Consider the following 21,472-nt stretch of genomic DNA (forward strand, 5'->3'; position numbering starts at 1 on the left):
AGGTCCCAGACTTGGCTTGGAGCTGATTAGTTTTATCAGTCTGGGGAGAAAGTCCTTTTCTTGCTTATTTTTTTGATTCTTCTTTCCCACCTCACCATCAAGTTGAGACATGTTGCTTGGAAGTGATTGAGCATCTCGCTGGCATCCCACAGGAATTTGAGTGTTTTGTCTTTGGTGTAGAAGGCTTTGAGATTATAGGTGCCTCTTGCTAGTCACCACTTGCTCACCTAACCCACATATAGTCATTTTATAACAGTTACAATCCCTTGTCTTTCTATGGGATTATGGTTTCTCCAAAGCTTTCACTGTTATGCCACTCTTCTCCACGCTGTGGCCAATGTGATCTTCCTAAAGCACACATGTATTCACTTGCTTCCTGCTCTGCTTCTTTGCTTAAAACTGAGGGCTTCTCATTGTTTTAGAATGAAACCCAAACTCCTTAGCTTTGTTTTTATGTGGCGCTTATAAGACTACTTTTAGTTTTACTGAACTTCTAGTGCTCTGATTCCACTGGACTCCTTTTCTCTAGGTCTTTGTTCATATTGTTTCCTCTGTGTCCCCATCTTCTTACCTGGTTAATTTCTGCTATTCCTTAATATTTCTGTTCTTCCTCAGCTTCCAGTAAGTTTTTCCTCAACCTGCCATCACTGAGATAGTTGCCTATCCTTTGTGCTTCTGTGTGGGCGTGCACGCTAAGTTGCCTCAGTTGTGTCTGACTGTTTGTGACCCTATGGACCATAGCCTACCAGGCTCCTCTGTCCATTGGATTCTGCAGACAGGAATACTGGAGTGGGTTGCCATTTCCTCCTCCAGGGGATCTTCCTACCCAGAAATCGAACCTGCATCTCTTATGTCTCCTGCATTGGCAGGCAGGTTCTTTACCACTGGCCCCACTGGGGAATCCCTTTGTGCTTCTGTAATTCCAATCAGATCATAATACTCTGATATGTTTAAATGTTGACTTGGCTTTCTCCATCGCTGAACTCTACGCTTTGTGAAAGCACGATCTGTGACTTAGCTGTTGTGTTTCTCTTGAATTTAAACCATTTAGTAAGCTCCACTAAATGTTTGTTGAATGAACCTACACCCCTGTGAAGTGAGTGGTACAGTGCTTAGTTGCCCCTCACCCCATACCCTTTTAGAGATGGAGAGATGGAGAATAAGGACCTCCCACAAAGTCACACCAGTGCTGGATGGAAGAAGCTAACTAGGGTCTTAGGCGTACATTTTGCACTGGAAGATCCTGAAGAAATTCCTGATCCAGTGATTTCCTTCCCTTCTGGGCCTGTGGTGAAGAGAACAGGCTGACAGAGATGCCCCTGGTGGGTGGGTAAATGGATGGGTTTGTGACAGTTGGATCAATGAGTTTGCCAACATGTGATCCTCTCTCTCCTCTCCCTCTCCCTTCCTGTTCACAGCATCAAACCGAGCTCCCAGCCCCTGATACAAACTGGGGATGATGAAAAGAACCAGAGGACCGTCACTGTCAACCCTGCCCACATGGGGAAGGCGTTCAAGGTTATGAATGAACTGCGGAGGTACTTTTCCTATTTTGCCCATGCCCTTTTGGAAGGAACTTACTGGGTGAGCGTCATCAGGGTTTGAGAACAGAAGTCAGAACACCACCATCTAGTGAAGTCTGACTCTTCCCCACCCACTCTCAGTCAGTTGGCTTTCCCTTTCGAATTCTGATAGAGACAGAATGACTCCCCCAAAGCTCTTTCTTTTCTTTGTATTTATTTAACACCTATCTTTTTAGTGCTTAATCACTGGGGAAAAATCCCTTATGGTTGCAGCAGTTCTGTTCATAAACTTAATTTCCAACTGAACCAGCTGCTTGAAGGCCAATAATAGAGTGATTGCAACGCCTACACACACTTGCAGATTAAAGATTGCAGATGCCATGCATTTTCTTTTGGCCTCTCTCTCTTTCTTTGGTCTCAACTTTGTCTTTGTCAAGGCAACCACACGACAGGGAGAATACCTAGCTTCTAAAATACAATTTAACTCTATAAAGAAAGAAATGAAGTACAAAAGCACTCATTCTCACTGAGCTAAACAGTGAGGGGTATGCAGACTATTTGTAAGGCCAAGGTGCATGTTTGCTGAGCTTTGTTGCAAGACAGGTTCAGGACATTGAATGAGTTTTTTTGTATGAAGGCTGTGCATACAACCTCTTCTTTATCAGAGCTTCCTTTGCCCATGCCATTATTTTTCTTTTGTATTGAAATACAGTTGATTTACAATGTTGTGATATTTTCAGATGTATAGCAAAGTGATTCAGTTATATATACTTTTCAGATTCTTATCCATTATAGGTTATTATAAGATATTGAATATAGAGTTCCCTGTGAAAGTGAAAGTCACTCAGTTGTGTCCGACTCTTTGGGACCCCAGGGACTATTCAGTCCATGGAATTCTCTAGGACAGAATACTGGAGTGGGCAGCCTTTCCCTTCTCCAGGGGATCTTCCTAACCTGGGGATCAAACCCAGGTCTCCCTCATTGCAGGCAGATTCTTTACCAGCTTATCCACAAGGGAAGCCCAAGAATACTGGGGTGTATAGCCTATTCCTTCTCCAGCAGATCTTCCTGACCCAGGAATCGAACCGGGGTCTCCTGTATTACAGGTGGATTTTTTACCAACTGAACTATCAGGGAATTCTGCAGGCCAGAATACTGGAGTGGGTAGCCTTTCCCTTCTCCAGGGGATCTTTCCAGCCCAGGGATCGAACCCAAGTCTCCCACATTGCAGGCGGATTCTTTACCAGCTGAGCCACAAGGGAAGCCCCATGGTTCCCTGTGCTATAAAGTAAATCCTTGTTGCTTATCTGTTTTAGATATAGTAGTGTATATCTGTTAATTCCAAACTCCTAATTTGTCTCTCTCCTACCCTTTCACCTTTGGTGACCATAAGTCTATTTTCTGTGTTTGAGTGTCTATGTCTCTTTTGTAAATAAGTTCATTTGAATTGTAATGTTAGATTCCACATCTAAGTGATATCATGTGATATTTATCTTGCTCTCTCTGACTTTCTTCACTTTTAGGATGACAATCTCTAGGTCCATCTATGTTGCTGCAAATGGCATTTTTTTTTAATGGCTAAGTAGTATTCTGTTATATATATAATGTTTTACACACACACACACACACACACACACACACACATATAATGGTGATCTACATGAAAGTGAAAGTTGCTCGGTTGTGTTCGACTCTTTGCGATCTCACAGACTATACAGTCCGTGGAATTCTCCAGGCCAGAATACTGGAGTGGGTAACTGTTCCCTTCTCCAGGGGATCTTCCCAACCCAGGGATCGAACCCAGGTCTCCTGCATTGCAGGCAGATTCTTTACCAGCTGAGCCACCAGGGAAGCTTATATATATATGTATATGTATGTATACACATACACCCCCACACACCCCCCCACGCACCGTATCTTCTTCTTCTCTTTTTGTTTTTACTACCACCAGCACCTATTTATTACCTTGAAAAAGTCTTAAAGACATTTATCATTTGTAAAATGCATCATTATCAGTGCTTTTCCACTTAAAAGAAAAAGAGAAACACTGTCATTAAGCCATAATTTGCCATTAGCTGCTAGATGCCATCTAGTTTTCTATGATGTTAACTCTGCAAAAATGTACATATGTACATTTTATGGATGTTAACATATGAAGAAACATAATACAGTTAAAAAGGGAAGGAAAAGGAAAATTAACAAATTTCTGTACATGTTAATGAATAAATATATTTACAGCATGAAAAAAAATGTATATACCATATCTTCTTTATCCATTCATCTATCAGTAGACATTTAGGTTACTTTTATATCTTGGCTATTGTAAATAGCCAAGATATGGAGTACATGTCTCTTTTTGAATTAGAGTTTTTGTCTTTCCTGGATATATGCCCAGGAATGGGATTGCTGGATCATATGGTAAGTCTATTTTCTTTTTTAAGGAATTTTTATGCTGTTCTCCATAGTGGCTGTACCAATTTACATTCCTACTGACAGTGTAGGAGGATTCCCTTTTCTCTACACCCTCTTCAGTATTTATTATTTGTAGATTTTTTAATGATGGCCGTTCTGATCAGGGTGAGGTGATGCCTCATTGTAGTTTTGATTTGCGTTTCTCTAATAATTAGTGATGTTGATCTTTTGATGTGTTTGTTGTACCAGTGCCATTGTTTATCACATATTTCATCCTATTGTATGTTATAACTGTTTATCTCCTCTTTTCTCTGTAGTTCATGAGCTTCCTGAGGGCAGGAACAATTTCTGAATCATTTTAGTCTCTAGCACCTAGTACTTCATAGGAGCTTTGAGTTATTCACTAAAGATCCCCAGACACACTGGCTGGCTCTGAGATGTGTGGGAGAGGGTGCAAGGTAAAAAATGATAATAGGTCAATGAAAATGGTCTTCCTACAGTGCAAATAAGTGTTATGAAGGAAAAATGTATCAGGTGCCTGCCAGGTGGTAGGTGTGCAGTAATTATTAGTTTCTTAGAGGGTGTCATGAAAGAAAGCATGTAAAACTGCAACTTTGGAGAACACATCCTAAGAGGAAAGATGCTTGAGCTAAATTCTAAAGGACAAGTAAGAGTTAGAGAAACGAAAAGTGGTAAGGTTAGGGAGATGTCTTCCAGGCAGAGAAAATGGCATGAGCAAAGCATGTATAGCTGAAGATGTGATTGTTGTGTAGGGGTTTGAACTACTTGTAAAAAAAAAAATTCTATATTCATTTACTTGATTTTCTTTTCTGCAGGGTCTAGGCTTTGGCATTAAAAACCAAGTTAAATTAGATTTGTCTTACGCTCTATTGCTCAATTTTTATTAATATTAGGCTTCCTGCCAGATTTTCTAGAAGCTCCATCCATAGTTGTTTTAGGTGGTGGATAGTGCTAACATTCATCCCTAATGTTTCTTTGTTACTAAAGAATTTGTATTGTGTTCCCTAGACACCATTGAAGTTCCTCATTTTGTTCCCTTGAGTATGGCTTGTGTCCTTTGTCTGGTTTAAGGCTTCAGGTCTCCAAATAAACAACCTAACTTTATACATGGAGGAATTAGAAAAGAAGTTTAATCGAAGCTCAAAATTAGCAGAAGGAAAGAATTAATAAAGATTAGAGCAGAGATCAGAAATGGCAACCCACTCCAGTGTTCTTGCCTGGAGAATCCCAGGGATGGGGGAGCCTGGTGGGCTGCCGTCTGTGGGGTTGCCACAGAGTCAGACATGACTGAAGTGACTTAAAAAAAAAAAAGAGCAGAGATCAAATGAAATACAGATTAGAACGACAATAGGAAAAAAATGAAGCTAAGAGTTTTTTTGAAAGAATAAACAAAATTGACAAATCTTTAGCTAAACTAACGAAGACAAAAGAGAGAGAACCCAAAATTATAAATGAAAAAGGAGACATTACAACTGTTATCACAGAAATACAAATGATTGTAAGAGGCCACTATGAACAATTATATGCCAACAAATTGGATAACCTAGAGCAAATGGATAAACTCCTTGAAACATATGAACTACCAAGACTGAATCAAGAAGTAGAGAACCTGAGCAAACCAATAATAATTAAGGAGATTGAATCAGTGAGCAAAAATCTCTCAACAAAGAAAAGCCCGTGACTGGATCATTTCACTGGTGAATTCTACCAAATTTCAGAGAAGAATTAACACCAATCCTTCTCAAACTCTTCCCAAAACTTGAGGAGGATGAAATACTCCCAAACTCATTTTAGCGAGGCCAGCATTACCCTGATATCAAAGAGAGATAAGGACACTACAAGAAAAGAAAACTATAGACCAATATCCCTGACAAGTATTAACGTAAAACTTTTAAACAAAATACTACTGCTGCTGCTAAGTTGCTTCAGTCGTGTCCGACTCTGTGTGACCCCATAGATGGCAGCCCACCAGGCTCCCCGTCCCTGGGATTCTCCAGGCAAGAACACTGGAGTGGGTTGCCATTTCCTTCTCCAATGCATGAAAGTGAAAAGGGAAAGTGAAGTTGCTCAGTCGTGTCCAACTCTTCGCGACCCCATGGACTGCAGCCTACCAGGCTCCACCCATGGGATTTTCCAGGCAAGAGTACTGGAATGGGTTGCCTTTGCCTTCTCTGAAACAAAATACTAGCAAACAGTATATGTATGATCTGGTAAAATATGATCTGATGAAAGGATCAAATACTATGATCAACTGAGATTTATCCCTGGGATGCAAGGGTGATTCAAGGTAAATCAATAAAGATGATACACCATGTTCATAGAATGAAGGATAAAAGCCATAACATCTTTTTAATAGAGCAGGGAAAGTGTTTAACAAAATTCAACATCCCAGCAAATTGGGTTTAGAAGGATTATACCATAACATGTTAAAAGCCCTATGTGACAAACCCATAGCTAACATCATACTGAATGGTGAAAGTTTGAAAGCTTTTCCTTTGAGGTCAGGAACAAGACAAGGGTGCCCACTTTTACTGCTCTTTTTGACCACAGTACTGGAAGTTCTAGCCAGAGTAATTAGGCAACAGAAAGAAATAAAAGGCATCCAAATTAGAAAGGAAGAAATAAAATTGTCTGTTTTGCAGATAACATGGTTCTGTATATAAAAAACCCCACAAGACTCCACCAAAAAAACTGTTAGAACTTAAAAATAAATTTGGTAAATTTACAGGATACAAAATCAACATACAAAAATCAGTTGCATTTCTATACACTGATAGTTATCTGAAAAAGAAATAAAGATAACAATCTCATTTTAAATAGTGTCACAACAATAAAACATTTAATAATAAATTTAACCAAGAAGGTGAAAGATCTGTATGCTGAAAACTTGATGAGAGAGATTGAAGAAGACACAAATGAAAGATATCCTGTGTTCTTGCATCAAAAGAATAGTGTTAAAATGTTCAGTGTTAAAATGTTAAAATCTCCCCAAAGCGATCTGTAGATTCACTGCAATCCCTATCAAAATTTCCGTGGCATTTTTTAACAAAAATAGAGAAAACATTCTTAAAATTTGAATGGAATCACAGAAGACCATGAATAGCCAAAGCAATCTTGTAAAAGGAGAACATAGTTGGAAATATCGCACTCTCTGATTTCAAACTACAGTTGGCCCTTGAACAACATGGATTTGAACTGTGAGGGTCCACTTATCTGAATTTTTTTTTTTCACTAACTGCTGTAGTACTGCACTATTTGTGATTCCATATCTCTGATATGAAATTGTGGATATGGAGAGCTGATATAAAGTTAGATGTGGGTTTTCCACTGCATGTGGGGGGGAGTTGGTACTCCTAATCCCCACATTGTTCAAGGGTCAAGTATATGTGACAAAGCTGTGGTAATCAGAACAGTATGGTATAGACATATAGACCAGTGGAACAGAATTGAGAGCCCAGAAATAAACCCACATGGATATGGTCAACTCATATTTGGCAGGGGAGCCAAGAATGTTTAATGGGGAACGGATAGTCTTTCATCAGATGGTATTAGGATAACTAGATGTTCACCTGCAAAAGAATGAAATTGGATGCTTATCTTATACCACTCACAAAAATTAACTCAAAATGGATTTAAAACTTAAATGTTAAGACCTGAAACCATAAAACTCCTGGAAGAAAACAGGGGAAAAAATAAACAAATAGGACTTCATTAAACTAAAAGCTTCTGCACAGCAAAGGAAATGATCAACAATATGAAAAGGCAACCTATGAAAGGGAGAAAATACTGGCACACCATAAATTTGAGGAAGGGTTAATATCTAAAATACATAAAACATTGAACTCAAAAGAAATGGTTAAAAATGGGCAAAGGACCTGAATAAACATTTTTTCCAAAAAAGATACCCAAATGGCCAACAGGTACATGGGAAGGGGCTTAACATTACTCATCATGAGGGAGACTCAAATCAGAACCACAATGAGGTATCACCTCACACCTGTTAGAGTGGCTATTATCAAACAAACAAACAAAAAACTCTAAGAGATAACAAGTGCTGCTGAGGCTGTGGAGAAAAGGGAACCTTTGTGTGCTATTGGTAGGAATGCAAATTAGTACAGCCGCTATTGAAAACAACATGGAAGTTCCTCAAAAAATTAAAAATTGATCTGCTATACAATCTAGCAATCACACTCTGGGCATGTATCTGAAGAAAATGAAATCACTTTCTCGAAGAGATATCTGTACCTCCAGGTTCATTGCAGCGGTATTCACAGTAGCAAAGACATGAACACAACATTAAGTTTTGGTCAGAGAATGAATGGATAAATAAGATATGGTATATTAACACAATGGAATATTATTCAACTGTAAAAAAGAAAGAAGTTTTGTCATTTGCACCAATGTGGATAAACCTTGAGGGCATTGTATTTAGTGAAGTAAGTCAGAGAAAACCAAAGACTGTATGATTTCATTTATATGTGAAGTCTAAAAAACCTGAACTCTCAGAGAGTACATTAGTGGTTGTCAGGGAGTGGAGGTTGTGGGAAATGAGGTGTTGGCCAAAGGGTACAAACTTCCAATTATAAGAAGAGTAAGTTCTGGGGATCTTATGTATAATGTGGTAACTATAGTTATCAATACTGTATTGTATACTTGAAAGTTGCTAGAAGAGTAGATCTTAAAAGTTCTCGCCAGAAGAATAAAAGTTGTAACTGTATGGTGATGGATATATTACCTTATTGTGGTAATTATTTCACAGTATATATCAAATCATCACATTATACACTTGGAACTTACACAATGTTATATGTCAATAGACTTGGGGAAAGAAGACTTTTGGTCTCTCACCATACCTTATTTTGCCTGGTTTAGCCCACTCCAGTAACTACTTAAAGGCAGAGCTCAGGAAATAGCTTTGCCCACAGAATTCCCCCCAACTCTCACTTTATATTATTAATATTTTTTCCTTTTGCTTAAATAACTGAAAATCCTGCTATGTCCTCCCTTTTTTTGTTGTTGTTGCAAGTTACCACACTTTTGCATTTTTCCTTAAAAGCCTCGACTTGGATTTAACCTCTTCCAACAGTCCTGGTGCTTCTCTTTTGTGTAAATTACCATTTGCCAGTCTCTTCTGAGAAACATTTTCTCAAGATGCTCTGTGGGAAAATAGATCTGAGCCAAAATGAGTTTTAAAAATGCTATATAAAACTGCTATACTCCCCTCCAAGATTCATAATATATATAGGTAGATTAAAACTTCTGAGAAGTCATACAATAAACTTGTCTAACTGAGGGTTTCCCTCATGGTTTTGAACCCTCTTTGGTTGTTATGTACAGACTGAGTGTTTTGTGAAACTTATTTTGGAAAACACTGGTCATTTGCTGAAACTTAAGTGAATAATCTTTGTATTAGTCAGGGTTTTTCAGAGAAACAAAACCAATAACATCTATTTTTATTATTTATTTATATATATGCTGTTGGTTCTGCTTCTCTGAAAAAACATGATATATATAAGAGGAGATTTATTATTGAAATTGGCTCACTTGATTATGGAGGCTGAGAATTCCCACAGTGTGCTGTCTCCATGTTGGAGAACCAGGAAAGCTAGTGGTCATTCAGTCCAAATCTGAAATCCTGAGAAACAAGAGCCAATGGAGTATGTCTTGTGGTCCAAAGCCCTAAGAACCAAGACCTCTGATGTCTGAGGGCAGAAGATAATGTATAGTCCATCTTAAGGAGAGAAGGAATTCATCCTTCCTCCACCTTTTTGTTCTATGCAAGCCCTCTGTAAATTGGATGTTGCCCACCTACATTGGTGAAACAGATCTTCTTTTCTCAGTCTACCAGTTCAAAGGCTAATCTCTTCTGGAAAGACCTTTGCAGACACACCCACCAATAATATTTTATCAACTATCTGGGCGTCCCTTATCCTGGTTGACTTGGCACAAAACATTAGCCATCACAATCTTGTTCTTCCTCATTTTTTTTTTTTTTTCAAATGGACCACAATCTGTTTATGTTTTTGTTGGGAAATTTTAGTTCAGGTTTGGGCATGGATTTCCCTTTAGTTTTTCTTTAAATTTAAAATTTTTCTTTCAATTTTTTTTTTTTGTAAAAATAATATATTGTAGAATATTTAGAAAATACAGGTGAGGGAAAAGTCACAGTGGAAACCATTATTAACATTTAGGAGAAGATCTTTTTTTCTTTAAAAAGTATGACTCAACTGGATTTTTTTTTTCCTATGGGTGATTTTTAATTTTAAAAATATTTTAATTTTATTGGGAGTATAGTTGATTTACAATTGTGTTAGTTTCAGATGTACAGCAAAGTTATTTAGATACATATATTCATTCTTTTTAGGATTTTTTCTCTTATAGGTTATCACAGAATATTGGGTAGAAGTCCCTGTGCTATACAGTAGGTCCTTGTTGATTATCTGTTATGTAGTGTGTGTGTTCAACCAGATTTTTATTCTTAACATTTTGTTGAACAATTTTTTAAATGTTACTAACTGTTCTACAACTTCATTTAAAGTGGTTGAATTATTTTTTTAAAAGCAGTTCCCTGTTGTTGGATGTCTAGGTTTTCCAATTCCTTGCGTAAATGATACTCACAGTGGTTTTGTATGATACTCACAGTGGTTTTGTGTAGGGCAGGATCGTGCACTGGTCACAAGCATAGACTCTGGAGCCAGACAGCCTGGTTTTAAACTTCGGCTCCAGTGCTGATTAGCTGTGTGACCCTGAACAAGTTAATTAATATCCCCAACCTCACTTTTGTCAGCCATATAATGAGGCTAATAATAGTTCCAATCTTGCTGGCTTGTTAATAGAATAAGTTAAGTGCTTAGAACAGTGACAGCACATTAGTGCTGTCACTGTTGTTAAGTGCTTGTGCACATTTACAATTATTTCTATAGAACTAATTCCTGAATTAGTAGAATTGCTAACTGAAACAGAAAGTAACATAATGATAATAATAGGTATTCCTTAGATATTTTATGAGTTCCTGCAACAAACTGAACATTCTGTGTTAGCTTATGATGATGATGTGCTTTAGGAGTATGGCAGTAGGTGGGACAATCAAAGCCTTGCCCTCAATCTCACTTGCATTCTGGTGGTGTTCAAAGATTATATCAAGTTTTAAGGTGTTTAGGTGACTGCCTGAAAAAACTAGAGTGGAATGGGTGATGCAGGGAGAGAAAGGGGGCCTGAATAGACACTTGATTGATTTGGGCGATTTTAGTCAGAAATGGGGAGAGGCATACTTCGTTTGGAGGAAGGCCAGGGTGAAGCACCTGGACATCCAGGGGTCAGGCTAATGAAATGGTACCTGATATTCCAGGGACCTGGGATTATTTCCTGCATTATTTTCACATTCCCCTCCTCCAGTTTTAAGCTTTTTTTGTTCAGGCACACACATTCTTTGCAATTTATGAATCACACAATTTACCTGTTTCCTGTTCTTTATACTTCCATGGTAGAAAATGAGCTGCTGGCATGGTAACCAAGCAAACTTGCTCCTCTTTTTGTACTTCATCACTCTGCTCTGGTCAAACCAACAGCTGCTTCTGGGCAGCAGAACCCTGATGGCTGTTTTTCTTCTGACTTATTGGCCTGCCAGCAAGTGGGGACGTGATCCTTGTTGGAAAAGCACCTCCTGATGAGGCCTGAAAATGAGAGACAATCTTCTATCTCATCTTTACAGTTTTAATTTCTTGTCTGGCCACTGCAAACAATTCTCTGCTTCATCTTTTTTTCTTTTTAGATTATTGTCCAATATGGTTTTTTTTTTTACTATAGTAATAAAATAAAGGCAGTAATGAGATACCTTAGTATACTGCTTTCTGTTTTTCTTTTGACATGTATCTTTGTTTTTAGCCTTTACATTATTTTTTACTTCTTGCTTTTAGTATAACTTTTTAAAATCAAAGTTTGCTTGATTTATAATGTTGTATTATTAATGTTTCAATATATAGTATACTGATTTTTTTGCAGATTATATTTCATTTATAGGTTACAGGATATTGAGTATAATTTCCTGTGCTGTACAGTAAATCTTTGTTGCTTATCTCTTTTATCTATAGTAATTTATATATTTTAATCCTGTATTCCTAGTTTGCCCCTTTCCCCTCATCTTTGGTAATCATAAATTTGTTTTCTGTGTCTGTGGGTCTGTTTCTGTTTTGTACATACATTCATTTGTATTATTTTTTACATTTCACATGTAATATCATATAGTACTTGTCTCTCTCTTTCTGACTTATTTCACTAAGCATAATATTTTCTAGGTCCATACATGTTGCTGCAGATGGTGATTTTTGATTCTTTTTTATCACTGGGTAATACTCCAGAGAGTGTGTGTTTGTGTGTGATCTTCTTAAGTCAGTCATCTGGGCATTTGGGTTGCTTCCATGTCTTAGCTATTACAAATAGTGCTGTTGTGAACATTGGAGTACATATATCTTATTGATTTAGACTTTTCATTTTTTTCAGATATATATGCTGTTTTTTAAATTTTGATAACAGCTTCATCAAGATATAATTCATATAACATACAGTTCACCCATTTAAAGTATATACTTTAATGGTATTTATTATATTAGCAGAATTGGGCAACCAACAGTCAGTTTTTGAATATTTCTATCACTTCTCCCAAATCCCATATACTTTAGCAGTAATTCCCCTGTTATTCCTATCCACTCACCCTGCCTCACCAGTACTAGACAATCACTAATCTACTAATCTACTTTCTGTCTTTATAGATTTGCCTATTTTGGAATCATATAATGTATCTTTAGTGACCAACTTTTTTCGCTTGGCATAATGTTCATTTCAAGGTTCATTCATGCTATAGCATGTCTCAGTATTTCATTCATTTGTATTGCTGAGTAATAGTTCATTGTATGGATGTACAAATTTGAGACCATTTGGCTATTATGAATATTGCTGCTGGGAACATTCAGAAACAAGTTTTTGTGTCAATGTGTGTTTTATTTCTCTTGGGGGTGGGATTCCTGGGTCAAATAAAACCTATGTTTAACCTTCTGAGGAACTATCAGACTGTTTTCCACAGCACTTTACATTTCTATCAGCAGTGTATGAAGGTTCCAATTTCTCCATATCCTCATCAACACTTATTATATCCTATGTTTTGATTATAACCATCCTAGTGTGTGTAAGGAGTTATCTCGTTGTGGTTTTGATTTGCATTTCTCTGATAACTAATGATGTTCAGCATCTTTTTATGTCATCATTGGCCATTTCTGTATCTTATTTGGAGAGTTCTATTAAGATATTTTGCCTATTTTATTTTGGGTTATATGTCTACTTATTATTGAGTTGTAAGGTTTCAAGTTCTTAATATATTCTAGATATAAGACTTTTATCAGACATATGATTTACAAAGTTTTTCTTTCATTTTGTATGTTTTCTTTTCACTTTCCTGATGTTCTGAAGCACAAAAGTTGTGAACTTTGATGTCTAATGTATTTTTTGTTTGTTTGTGCTTTTGGTGTCCTATCTAACAAATCATTGCCTAATCCAAAGTCATTAAGATTTACCCTAATGTTTCTTCTAAGAGTTTTCTAGATCCAGCTCTTACATTTAGGTCTTTGATTCATTGTGAGTTGATTGTTGTGTATGATGTGAGGTAGAGATCCAACTTCTTTCTTTTGCATGTGGATATCCAGCTAATTGGGCTTCCCAAGTCGATTTAGTGGTAAAGAACTCACCTGCCAATACAGGAGATGTAGGTTTGATCCCTGGGTCAGGAAGATCTAGAAAAGGAAATGACAGCCCATTCCAGTATGCTTGCCTGGAAAATCCCATGGACAGAGGAGTCTGGTGGGCTCAGTCCATAGGGTCGCCAAGAGTCAGACACAACTGAAGCAACTTAGCAAACAAAGCATATCCATTTAATCCTAGCACCATTTGTTGAAAAGACTATTCTTTCCCAGTTGAATGGTCTTAGCATCCTTTCAGAAATTAGCTGACTATGAATATGAGTGTTTAGTTTTAGACTCTCAGTTCTACTGTGTTGATCTGTATGTCTATCTTTGTGCTATTACTATGCTGTTTTTAGCTTTGTAGTAAGTGTCCCAAGTGGTTCAGTGGTAAAAGAATCCACCTGCTAATGCAGGAACCGCAGGAGATGCAGGTTTGATCCTTGGATTGGGAAGATCCACTGGAGGAGGAAATGGCAACCCACTCCAGGATTATTGCCAGGATAATCTCATGTACAGAAGAACCTGGCAGGCTACAGTCCAGGGGGTTGCAAAGAGTCGGATACAACTGAGTTGACTGAGCACATACACGCTTAAGTTTTGAAACTGGGATACCTGAGTTTTTCAACTCCTTTCTTTTTCAGGATTGTTTTGGCCATTCTAGATCCCTTGCACTTATGAATTTTAGGTTCAGCTTGTCCCTTTCTGCAAAGAAGCAGTTGAGAGTTTGATAGAAATTGTGTTGAATCTGTGGAACATTTTGGAGGAGAATTGTCACCTCAACAGTATTAATCTTCTAATTCATGAACACTGGAGGTCTTTCCAGTGGTCTTCTTTAATTTCCTTCAATTGTGTTTTATAGTTTTAGGGTACAGGCTTTGCACTCTTTTTGTTAAATTTATTCCTAAAGTATTTAATTCTTTTTGATGCTATTGTAAATGGAATTTTTAAAATATCTTTTTTGGATTGTTCACAGCAAGTGTATAGAAATACAATTGCTTTTGTATACTGACCTTATATTCTGCAACCTTCTTATATTCCTTTATTTATTCTTCTAATTTTTTAGTGGATTCCTTGGGATTTTGTATGTACAAGTTCATATCATTTGTGAATAGAGATAGTTTTATTTCTTTCTTTCCAATTTGGATGCCTTTCATTTCATTTGCTTGCCTAATTGCCCTGGCTTGCCACATTAATATTATCTTACTTATTAGCAGTATTTGATACAATTGATCATTCCTTCTTTTTTGCAACCATCTTTTCACTGGGCTTTTTGGGCACCACACCCTTTTGGTTTTCCTCCTGTCTCACTGGCTGTTTTCTCATATCTTTTGTTGGTTCTTCTTCTTCTCCCAACTTCTTTACCATTTCTTGCCTGTAAATTCCAGACCCTAGTATCCACTTGCCTACTTGACAACCTCACTTAGATATCCAAAAGGCAGCTCAAATTTACCATGTCCAAAACTTACTCTAATCATAAATGAAGTATTTTGTGGAAAAAAGGGAGACAAGAAATCAATTAATATTTACTGAATGTTTTTTATTAACACTATTCATCATCTTATTTACAGCACAAGTCAGTTCTATGATTCTCAGGGGTCATGAATCCTGGTCAGTTTGATTCCAGGGTCTGAGCTCCTTCCTAACATCTCTACTGTATTTCTTTTAGACACATTGTGTATAACTCAACTTTCCTCCAGATTGTCCTTTGGGGTAGTATGTGATCACTCAGAAAAAAGAGTCTCACAGGATCTCTGGTGACTGGCCCCAGAAGTGCTGATGAGCCACACAGTGCCTCTGGAGCTGCACCTTCCCTTTTCTCTGTGTAGTGGAGACAAAGATGTCTCCAGTGTGAAGACAAGTGGTGGGAAAGTCTACTTTGAGTGTTTGGCAAGTTTTTATTGGTTACTTTCCCAGGTTAGAGTTTCTCTGGCCTTGAGATGTACCTCCTGCTTCTCAGAACTGCTCTCATTTATTTGCTGACTGAATTCTCCATCTTTATTCCTTTTTCCTTCTTGTCTCTTTTTCATTTGTTCAAGAATTATCAGCCTTTCTGGGTTTATGTAAGATATCCCACTTTATTTGCTTTCCTAGTACCTGACATTGAAAATTTGTTCAGCATCTGTGACTCATCTATGTCAATACTTTCCTTATTAAAATATTAATACTAGTTACCAAAAAAAATTACTTGCCTTTTTAAATAGCCCTGATAACTCTATTTTCTCTCCCAAATCTTTAACAGAAGTGAAAATGTCCAAGATGAATCTATTCATGTTGGGAATACATTTTTAAAATATATTTTATCCAAATTTAAACAAGACTATTCTCAAGTAGTACCTACAATCTCATTTGGCCCCCATGGTATATGTCCCAAGGCAGCTAAGAAAGATGAGAAAATCGGTGGGGTCAATTTGTTCATGTTCTTATAGCCTGTTGAGTCAGAACCAGTTCTGTTCCCAGTTGAGCTGGTTTCTCCTGATAAGATTTGTGTTTAGGGTGTGCTGTTCACTGCAGGATGAGGTCCCACTCCCAGGTTTTGCTTCTTGGTGCCCAGAGGTCTGACCTTTCCCAGAAGTCCCCTCACTGGTTCCTTATTCCATGTGCTGAATCTTTCCTGATCCCCTTTCCCTTTTGGAGCTAACCTAGTTTCTGTCTTTTTCCATTCTAAGTATCAACCAATCATGAGGGAGGAATGGTACTGTACCTGGAGTCAGAACTGGATCAAAGACTAAGGCTTTTGTGGTTTGGGGTCACCTCTCTGAGCATCATAGGGTGATCTCTAAAGACATTTGCAGTTCTAGCCTTCTCAGGCTTTATGACTCGATTTCTCTGAAAAGTGAACCTGGACTAATATGTGAGTAGTTGGCTTAATATGCTCTACTAGGGAGGGCAAATATGTAGCTTCTGTTCCAGCTGCTTACCGTGGAAGATTCATTATATTATCTCATCACTCTCATGTGGAACCCAGTCATGACCTCAGACTTCTCAATTCAGTATCAGATCAGTTCAGTTCAGTTGAGTCACTCAGTTGTGTCTGACTCTTTGTGACCCCATGGACTGCAGCACCCCAGGCCTCCCTGTCCATTAACAACTCCCAGAGTTTACTCAAACTCATGTCCATTGAGTTGGTAATGCCATCCAACCATCTCATCCTCTGTTGTCCCCTTCTCACACCTTCAATCTTTCCCAGCATCAGGGTCTTTTCAAATGAGTCAGTTCTTCATATCAGGTGGCCAGAGTACTGGAGTTTCAGCTTCAGCATCAGTCCTTCCAATGAATATTCCGGGCTGATTTTCTTTAGGATGGACTGGTTGGGTCTCCTTGCAGTCTAAGGGACTCTCAAGAGTCTTCTCCAATACCACAGTTCAAAAGCATCAATTCTTCGGCGCTCAGCTTGCTTTATGGTCCAACTCCCACATCCATACATGACTACTGGAAAAACCATAGCTTTGACTAGACAGACCTTTGTGGCAAAGTAATGTCTCTGCTTTTTAATATGCTGTCTAGGTTGGTCATAACTTTTCTTCCAAGGAGCAAGCATCTTTTAATTTCATGGCTGCAATCACCATTTGCAGTGATTTTGGAGCCCAAACAAATAAAGTCTCTCACTGTTTCCACTGTTTCCCCATGTATTTGCCATGAAGTGATGGGACCAGATGCCATGATGTTAGTTTTTGAGTGTTGAGCTTTAAGCCAATTTTTTCACTCTCTTTCACTTTCATCAAGAGGCACTTTAGTTCTTCTCTTTCTACCACAAGGGTGGTGTCATCTGCTTATCTGAGGTTATTGATGTTTCTCCTGGCAGTCTTGATTCCAGCTTGTGCTTCATTCAGCCCAGCGTTTCCCATGATGTACTCTGCATATAAATTAAATAAGCAGGGTGACAATATACAGCCTTGATGTATTCCTTTCCCTAGTTGGAACCAGTCTGTTATTCCATGTCCACTTCTAACTGTTGCTTCCTGACCTGCATACAGATTTCTCATGAGGCATGAGGCAGGTCAGGTGGTCTGGTATTCCCATCTCTTTAAGAATTTAAGGTTTTTGTGATCCACAATTCCGTATAGTGTGCAAGTAACTACTGCCAGTGGATCACAGTTGAACTGTGTGTTTTTTTTTAATTAATTAATTATTTTAATTTTTATTTTTACTTTATTTTACTTTATAATACTGTATTGGTTTTGCCGTACATTGTTTTTAATCTCCCTGTCTTCCCTCCCACTTCTAGTGCTTCAAGCTGAGGGAGGGACTAGCGGTGACTAGGATACTACAGAAGTTAAGAACGTGGGTTCTTGGGTTCAGCTCCTTATATTCAAATCCTGTCTCTATTGCTCCCTTTCTGTGTAACCTTTGGAAAGTTACTTAATGTCTCTGGGTCTCAGTTTCCTTCTTTTGAAACATGGGACATAATAATAGCTCAACATCTTAGGGTTGTAGAGAGGATTAGATGAAATAATATATATTTTAAAAAGTGCTTGAAACAATGCCTGGCACATGTAATTAAAAAAATGTTAGCTATTATAATAATAATAGCCATGATAAGAATTTGAAAGGCTGGTAGAGGAAAAATTCTTGAATTGGTAGGTCTTGTAGTATCCTTGCAGTCTTCAAAGTAGTCAAATATTCGTTCCCTCTCTGAGTGTAGACTGATCCTGTTTAAAATATCATTCCTTCCTTCCTTCATTTATCAGTAAAAATTTGAGCCTACTGTGTGCTATGCATTCAGCCAAGTGTCTAGGATATAACAACAAATATGTCCTTTTCAAAAGTTTGTCACCATGTTTGGGGTGAAAAACAAGTAAAAATATGGTTACAATTTTCTTAATAGTTGCAGTGATTGGAGTTTACACAGGGTCTTTAGGGAGCACTGTGTATATACATGGAGTTTCTTTGATGATAGTGTTAAACCTGGGTGGGAAGAGAAATATACTTAAGTCCTCCGGACATGGCTGGCCTCTTACCAGTGTTTCATAGGCAGTGAGTGGATCACTTGGGGAATAGTTAATACCTGTTCTCACTGGTGGCACACCTCAGGGGCGTGCTCATGCTCCTTGGTGTTCATTCAGTCACTCAACTAGCAGCCTGAAACTGTTCCCACTGCTCATTGAGCTGCCCCCCTGTCTCAGTCGGAGCTGGTAGAGTTGGGGAGCAGAAATATGAAGACAGATGGAGGAGCCCTGAATTTGCAGCTACATTGTAGTTGGATCTCTACAGAGTTGAGTGCCTCAGGAAAGCATGAATGTCAGGCTTATCAGGGACTTGGAAAAGGTGATGAGTCCATTCTGCTGCCTGACTCAAGATATGGCAGAGCCGTTTGACAGCCATTGGACAGTGATAGTATGGAATGTGGGTGGGAGAAAAAAATACCCTTGTATGGCTGGGGGTGGGTGTTTGTGCTGTGACCCATCCTTTCCCCTCACTGGTGTCTTACAGCAAACAGCTATTGTGTGACGTGATGATTGTGGCAGAAGATGTCGAGATAGAAGCCCACCGTGTGGTCCTGGCAGCCTGCAGCCCCTACTTCTGTGCGATGTTCACAGGTATGAGGGGCAGATGATAAACGCATACCTGTGGGACTGCAGTCCCAACTGGGGAATGTTGAGGGTGGTGGTGTGAGTGGGGGAGGAAAGAGAAGGCTCCACCCTGAGGAGCTTTTATGTGCCAGATTCTTTGCTCTGAACTATGGAGGTACAAGGAATTGTGATGGACTCATAGCCTCAGCCAGGTCAAGCTTGCAGCCCCTATTGCAGTTCACTCTGAGGAACAAAGGTAGAATCACAGTCCGTGAATTCTCAGACTTTGTTGTGTATCGTAATCATGTCAGGGAGCTTGTTAGAAATGTAGACTCTTGGGCTCACCCTCAGGCTTCTTCCATCCATTTTGCAGTCTGGGGACACTGAGACTGAGAGCAAGGAAGGAACTTGCCTGAGGTCACACGGTGAATGAGTGGAACTTGGCTTCTGGACTCCTGGCCCAGGGCTGGCTGGCCTAGCTGTTTCACATCTTGTCAGTCCTTAGCCATTTCTTCCAGGCAGGGGCCCTGAGCCTCCTTTTGCCTTTTTACAGGAGTGTTGGGACAGAGTGTGGCTCGGATAGTAAAGCTGCTGCTGCAGTGTGGAAGACCTGGGTTCAGTCCCTGCATTGGGAATATCCCCTGGAGAAGGAAATGGCAACCCACTCCAATATTCTTGTGTGGGAAATTCCACAGACAGAGGAGCCTGGCCCGCTACAGTCCATGGGGTCACAAGAGTCAGACATGACTTAGCGCCTAAACCTGGGAGAGAGTTGGGAGATGTGATGGCGGGCTTGGGGTGGAAAGAGTAAGACAGAAGCATATTCACCATCTGCATTCTGTCTCAGCACCTTTGCCGGGAATCCCTGTTTCCTGGACATGCCAAACAGCTTTGTCCATCTGTTGCATGTGCGTTACTTCTGAGCCCGAATTCCCTTAAATCCATGGGCTGAGCTTCCTGTCTGCAGTACCTCGCAGCCCCTCCCCTGAGCCAGGCGCAGGCAGTGCTGTATCTATCATGGCTGACTGAAGGCCAGCTGGCCCGAGTATGGCCCTGGATGAGGTCTGCTGTCCCTTCCACATGTTCACTTGTACCCTGTGCTTCCTCTGAGTGTGGTCACTATCATTCTGCACTCCTGTCTGTTTCCTGGTGTCTGTGGTGCCCATGCTCTGGAGTCTCATGTACTCACTGCTTATCACCCTGCAGTTTATACTTCAGGTGCCACCTCCTCTCTGACCACCTGAGCCACAGTTCCATACTAGGTCTCCTTATACTCCATAACTCATCTCTGGTTTTTTTTCATAACTCATCACTATCTGAAAATCATATTGATTAGTTGTTTAAGTACTTTTTTACCTGTGTCTCCTCATTGGAATATCAGTTCCATAAAGATTGGGATCTTGTTAGTTTTGTTTGTTTCCATATCCTGAGTACCTGGTACACACTAGCACTAAAATATTTTTAAATGAACAAAATGTCTCCCACCCTTGACTGTGAGTTCTTGGGCACTCAGGGACCACATCCTGTCACTGTCGAATCCTTAGTGCCCACTCCAGGGCCTGGTGTTTAGGAGACAGTGAACAACTGAAGGTTAAACGAATGAATATGGGATTGCTAAGGATGGGTGAGTACAGGCACATTTTTCCTGAATAGGCTCTTGTCCTTTTCCTAAGGCAGGAGTGGTTCTTGATGGGGGGTGGTGGTGGGAACTTAGAGCTTGTTATTTGAGAGTTCCCCATATGTGTCCTCTCTTGGCTGATCTCAACCTGGAGCATTGTTTTTGCTAAGTGCACCAAGCCACGCTTCCCTCACTTTGAGCCTTGTACTAGGAATTCCATAATGCAGCCTGGAAAACCAGCTACTTTCATTACCTGGAAATTTTGAGCCACTTCTCTACAAATTTAGTTGCAACTTCAGTAAATAGCTCTGCCAGTCATTTTTCTCCATGTGTGTGACTTTAAAAGTCTAGTATTAAAAGAGGAGTCCACTTGCAATTACAATGAATTATACTCTGGGCTCCATTTTTTTTTTTTTTTTTTCCTAATGAACTTGTCTCTGGGTTCATGGAAGTGCCTAAGCAAAAACAAAGTGTTTTTAAAAAGGGAGAGAAAATATGCTTCTGGATCAGATCTTGGATTCTAGTAATTTTAAGGAGAAGAGAATCAAGAGAAGAAAGCAGTCTAATGTGTGGCCCAGCCCATGGCTTCCATTGAATCTAGTTAATATCCATCCTTCCATCTTTCTTTCCTTCCATCCATTGACCATCTGTCCATCC

General features: G+C 39.1%; 1 protein-coding gene across 2 annotated transcripts in view; it reads left to right on the forward strand.

The window, feature by feature from the left end:
* The window catches only part of KLHL3 (kelch like family member 3), a 122,629-nt gene that overhangs the window by 10,648 nt on the left and 90,509 nt on the right, over positions 1–21,472 (forward strand). For both annotated transcript variants that reach the window (XM_005682967.3, XM_013965577.2), the window contains exons 2-3: positions 1,419–1,538; positions 19,118–19,224. In XM_005682967.3, the coding sequence (XP_005683024.1) occupies positions 1,419–1,538; positions 19,118–19,224 (227 nt within the window). The remainder of the gene's footprint in view (positions 1–1,418; positions 1,539–19,117; positions 19,225–21,472) is intronic.

The sequence above is a fragment of the Capra hircus genome, chromosome 7 (assembly GCF_001704415.2).
Source record: "Capra hircus breed San Clemente chromosome 7, ASM170441v1, whole genome shotgun sequence".
Classification (NCBI taxonomy): Eukaryota; Metazoa; Chordata; class Mammalia; order Artiodactyla; family Bovidae; genus Capra; species Capra hircus.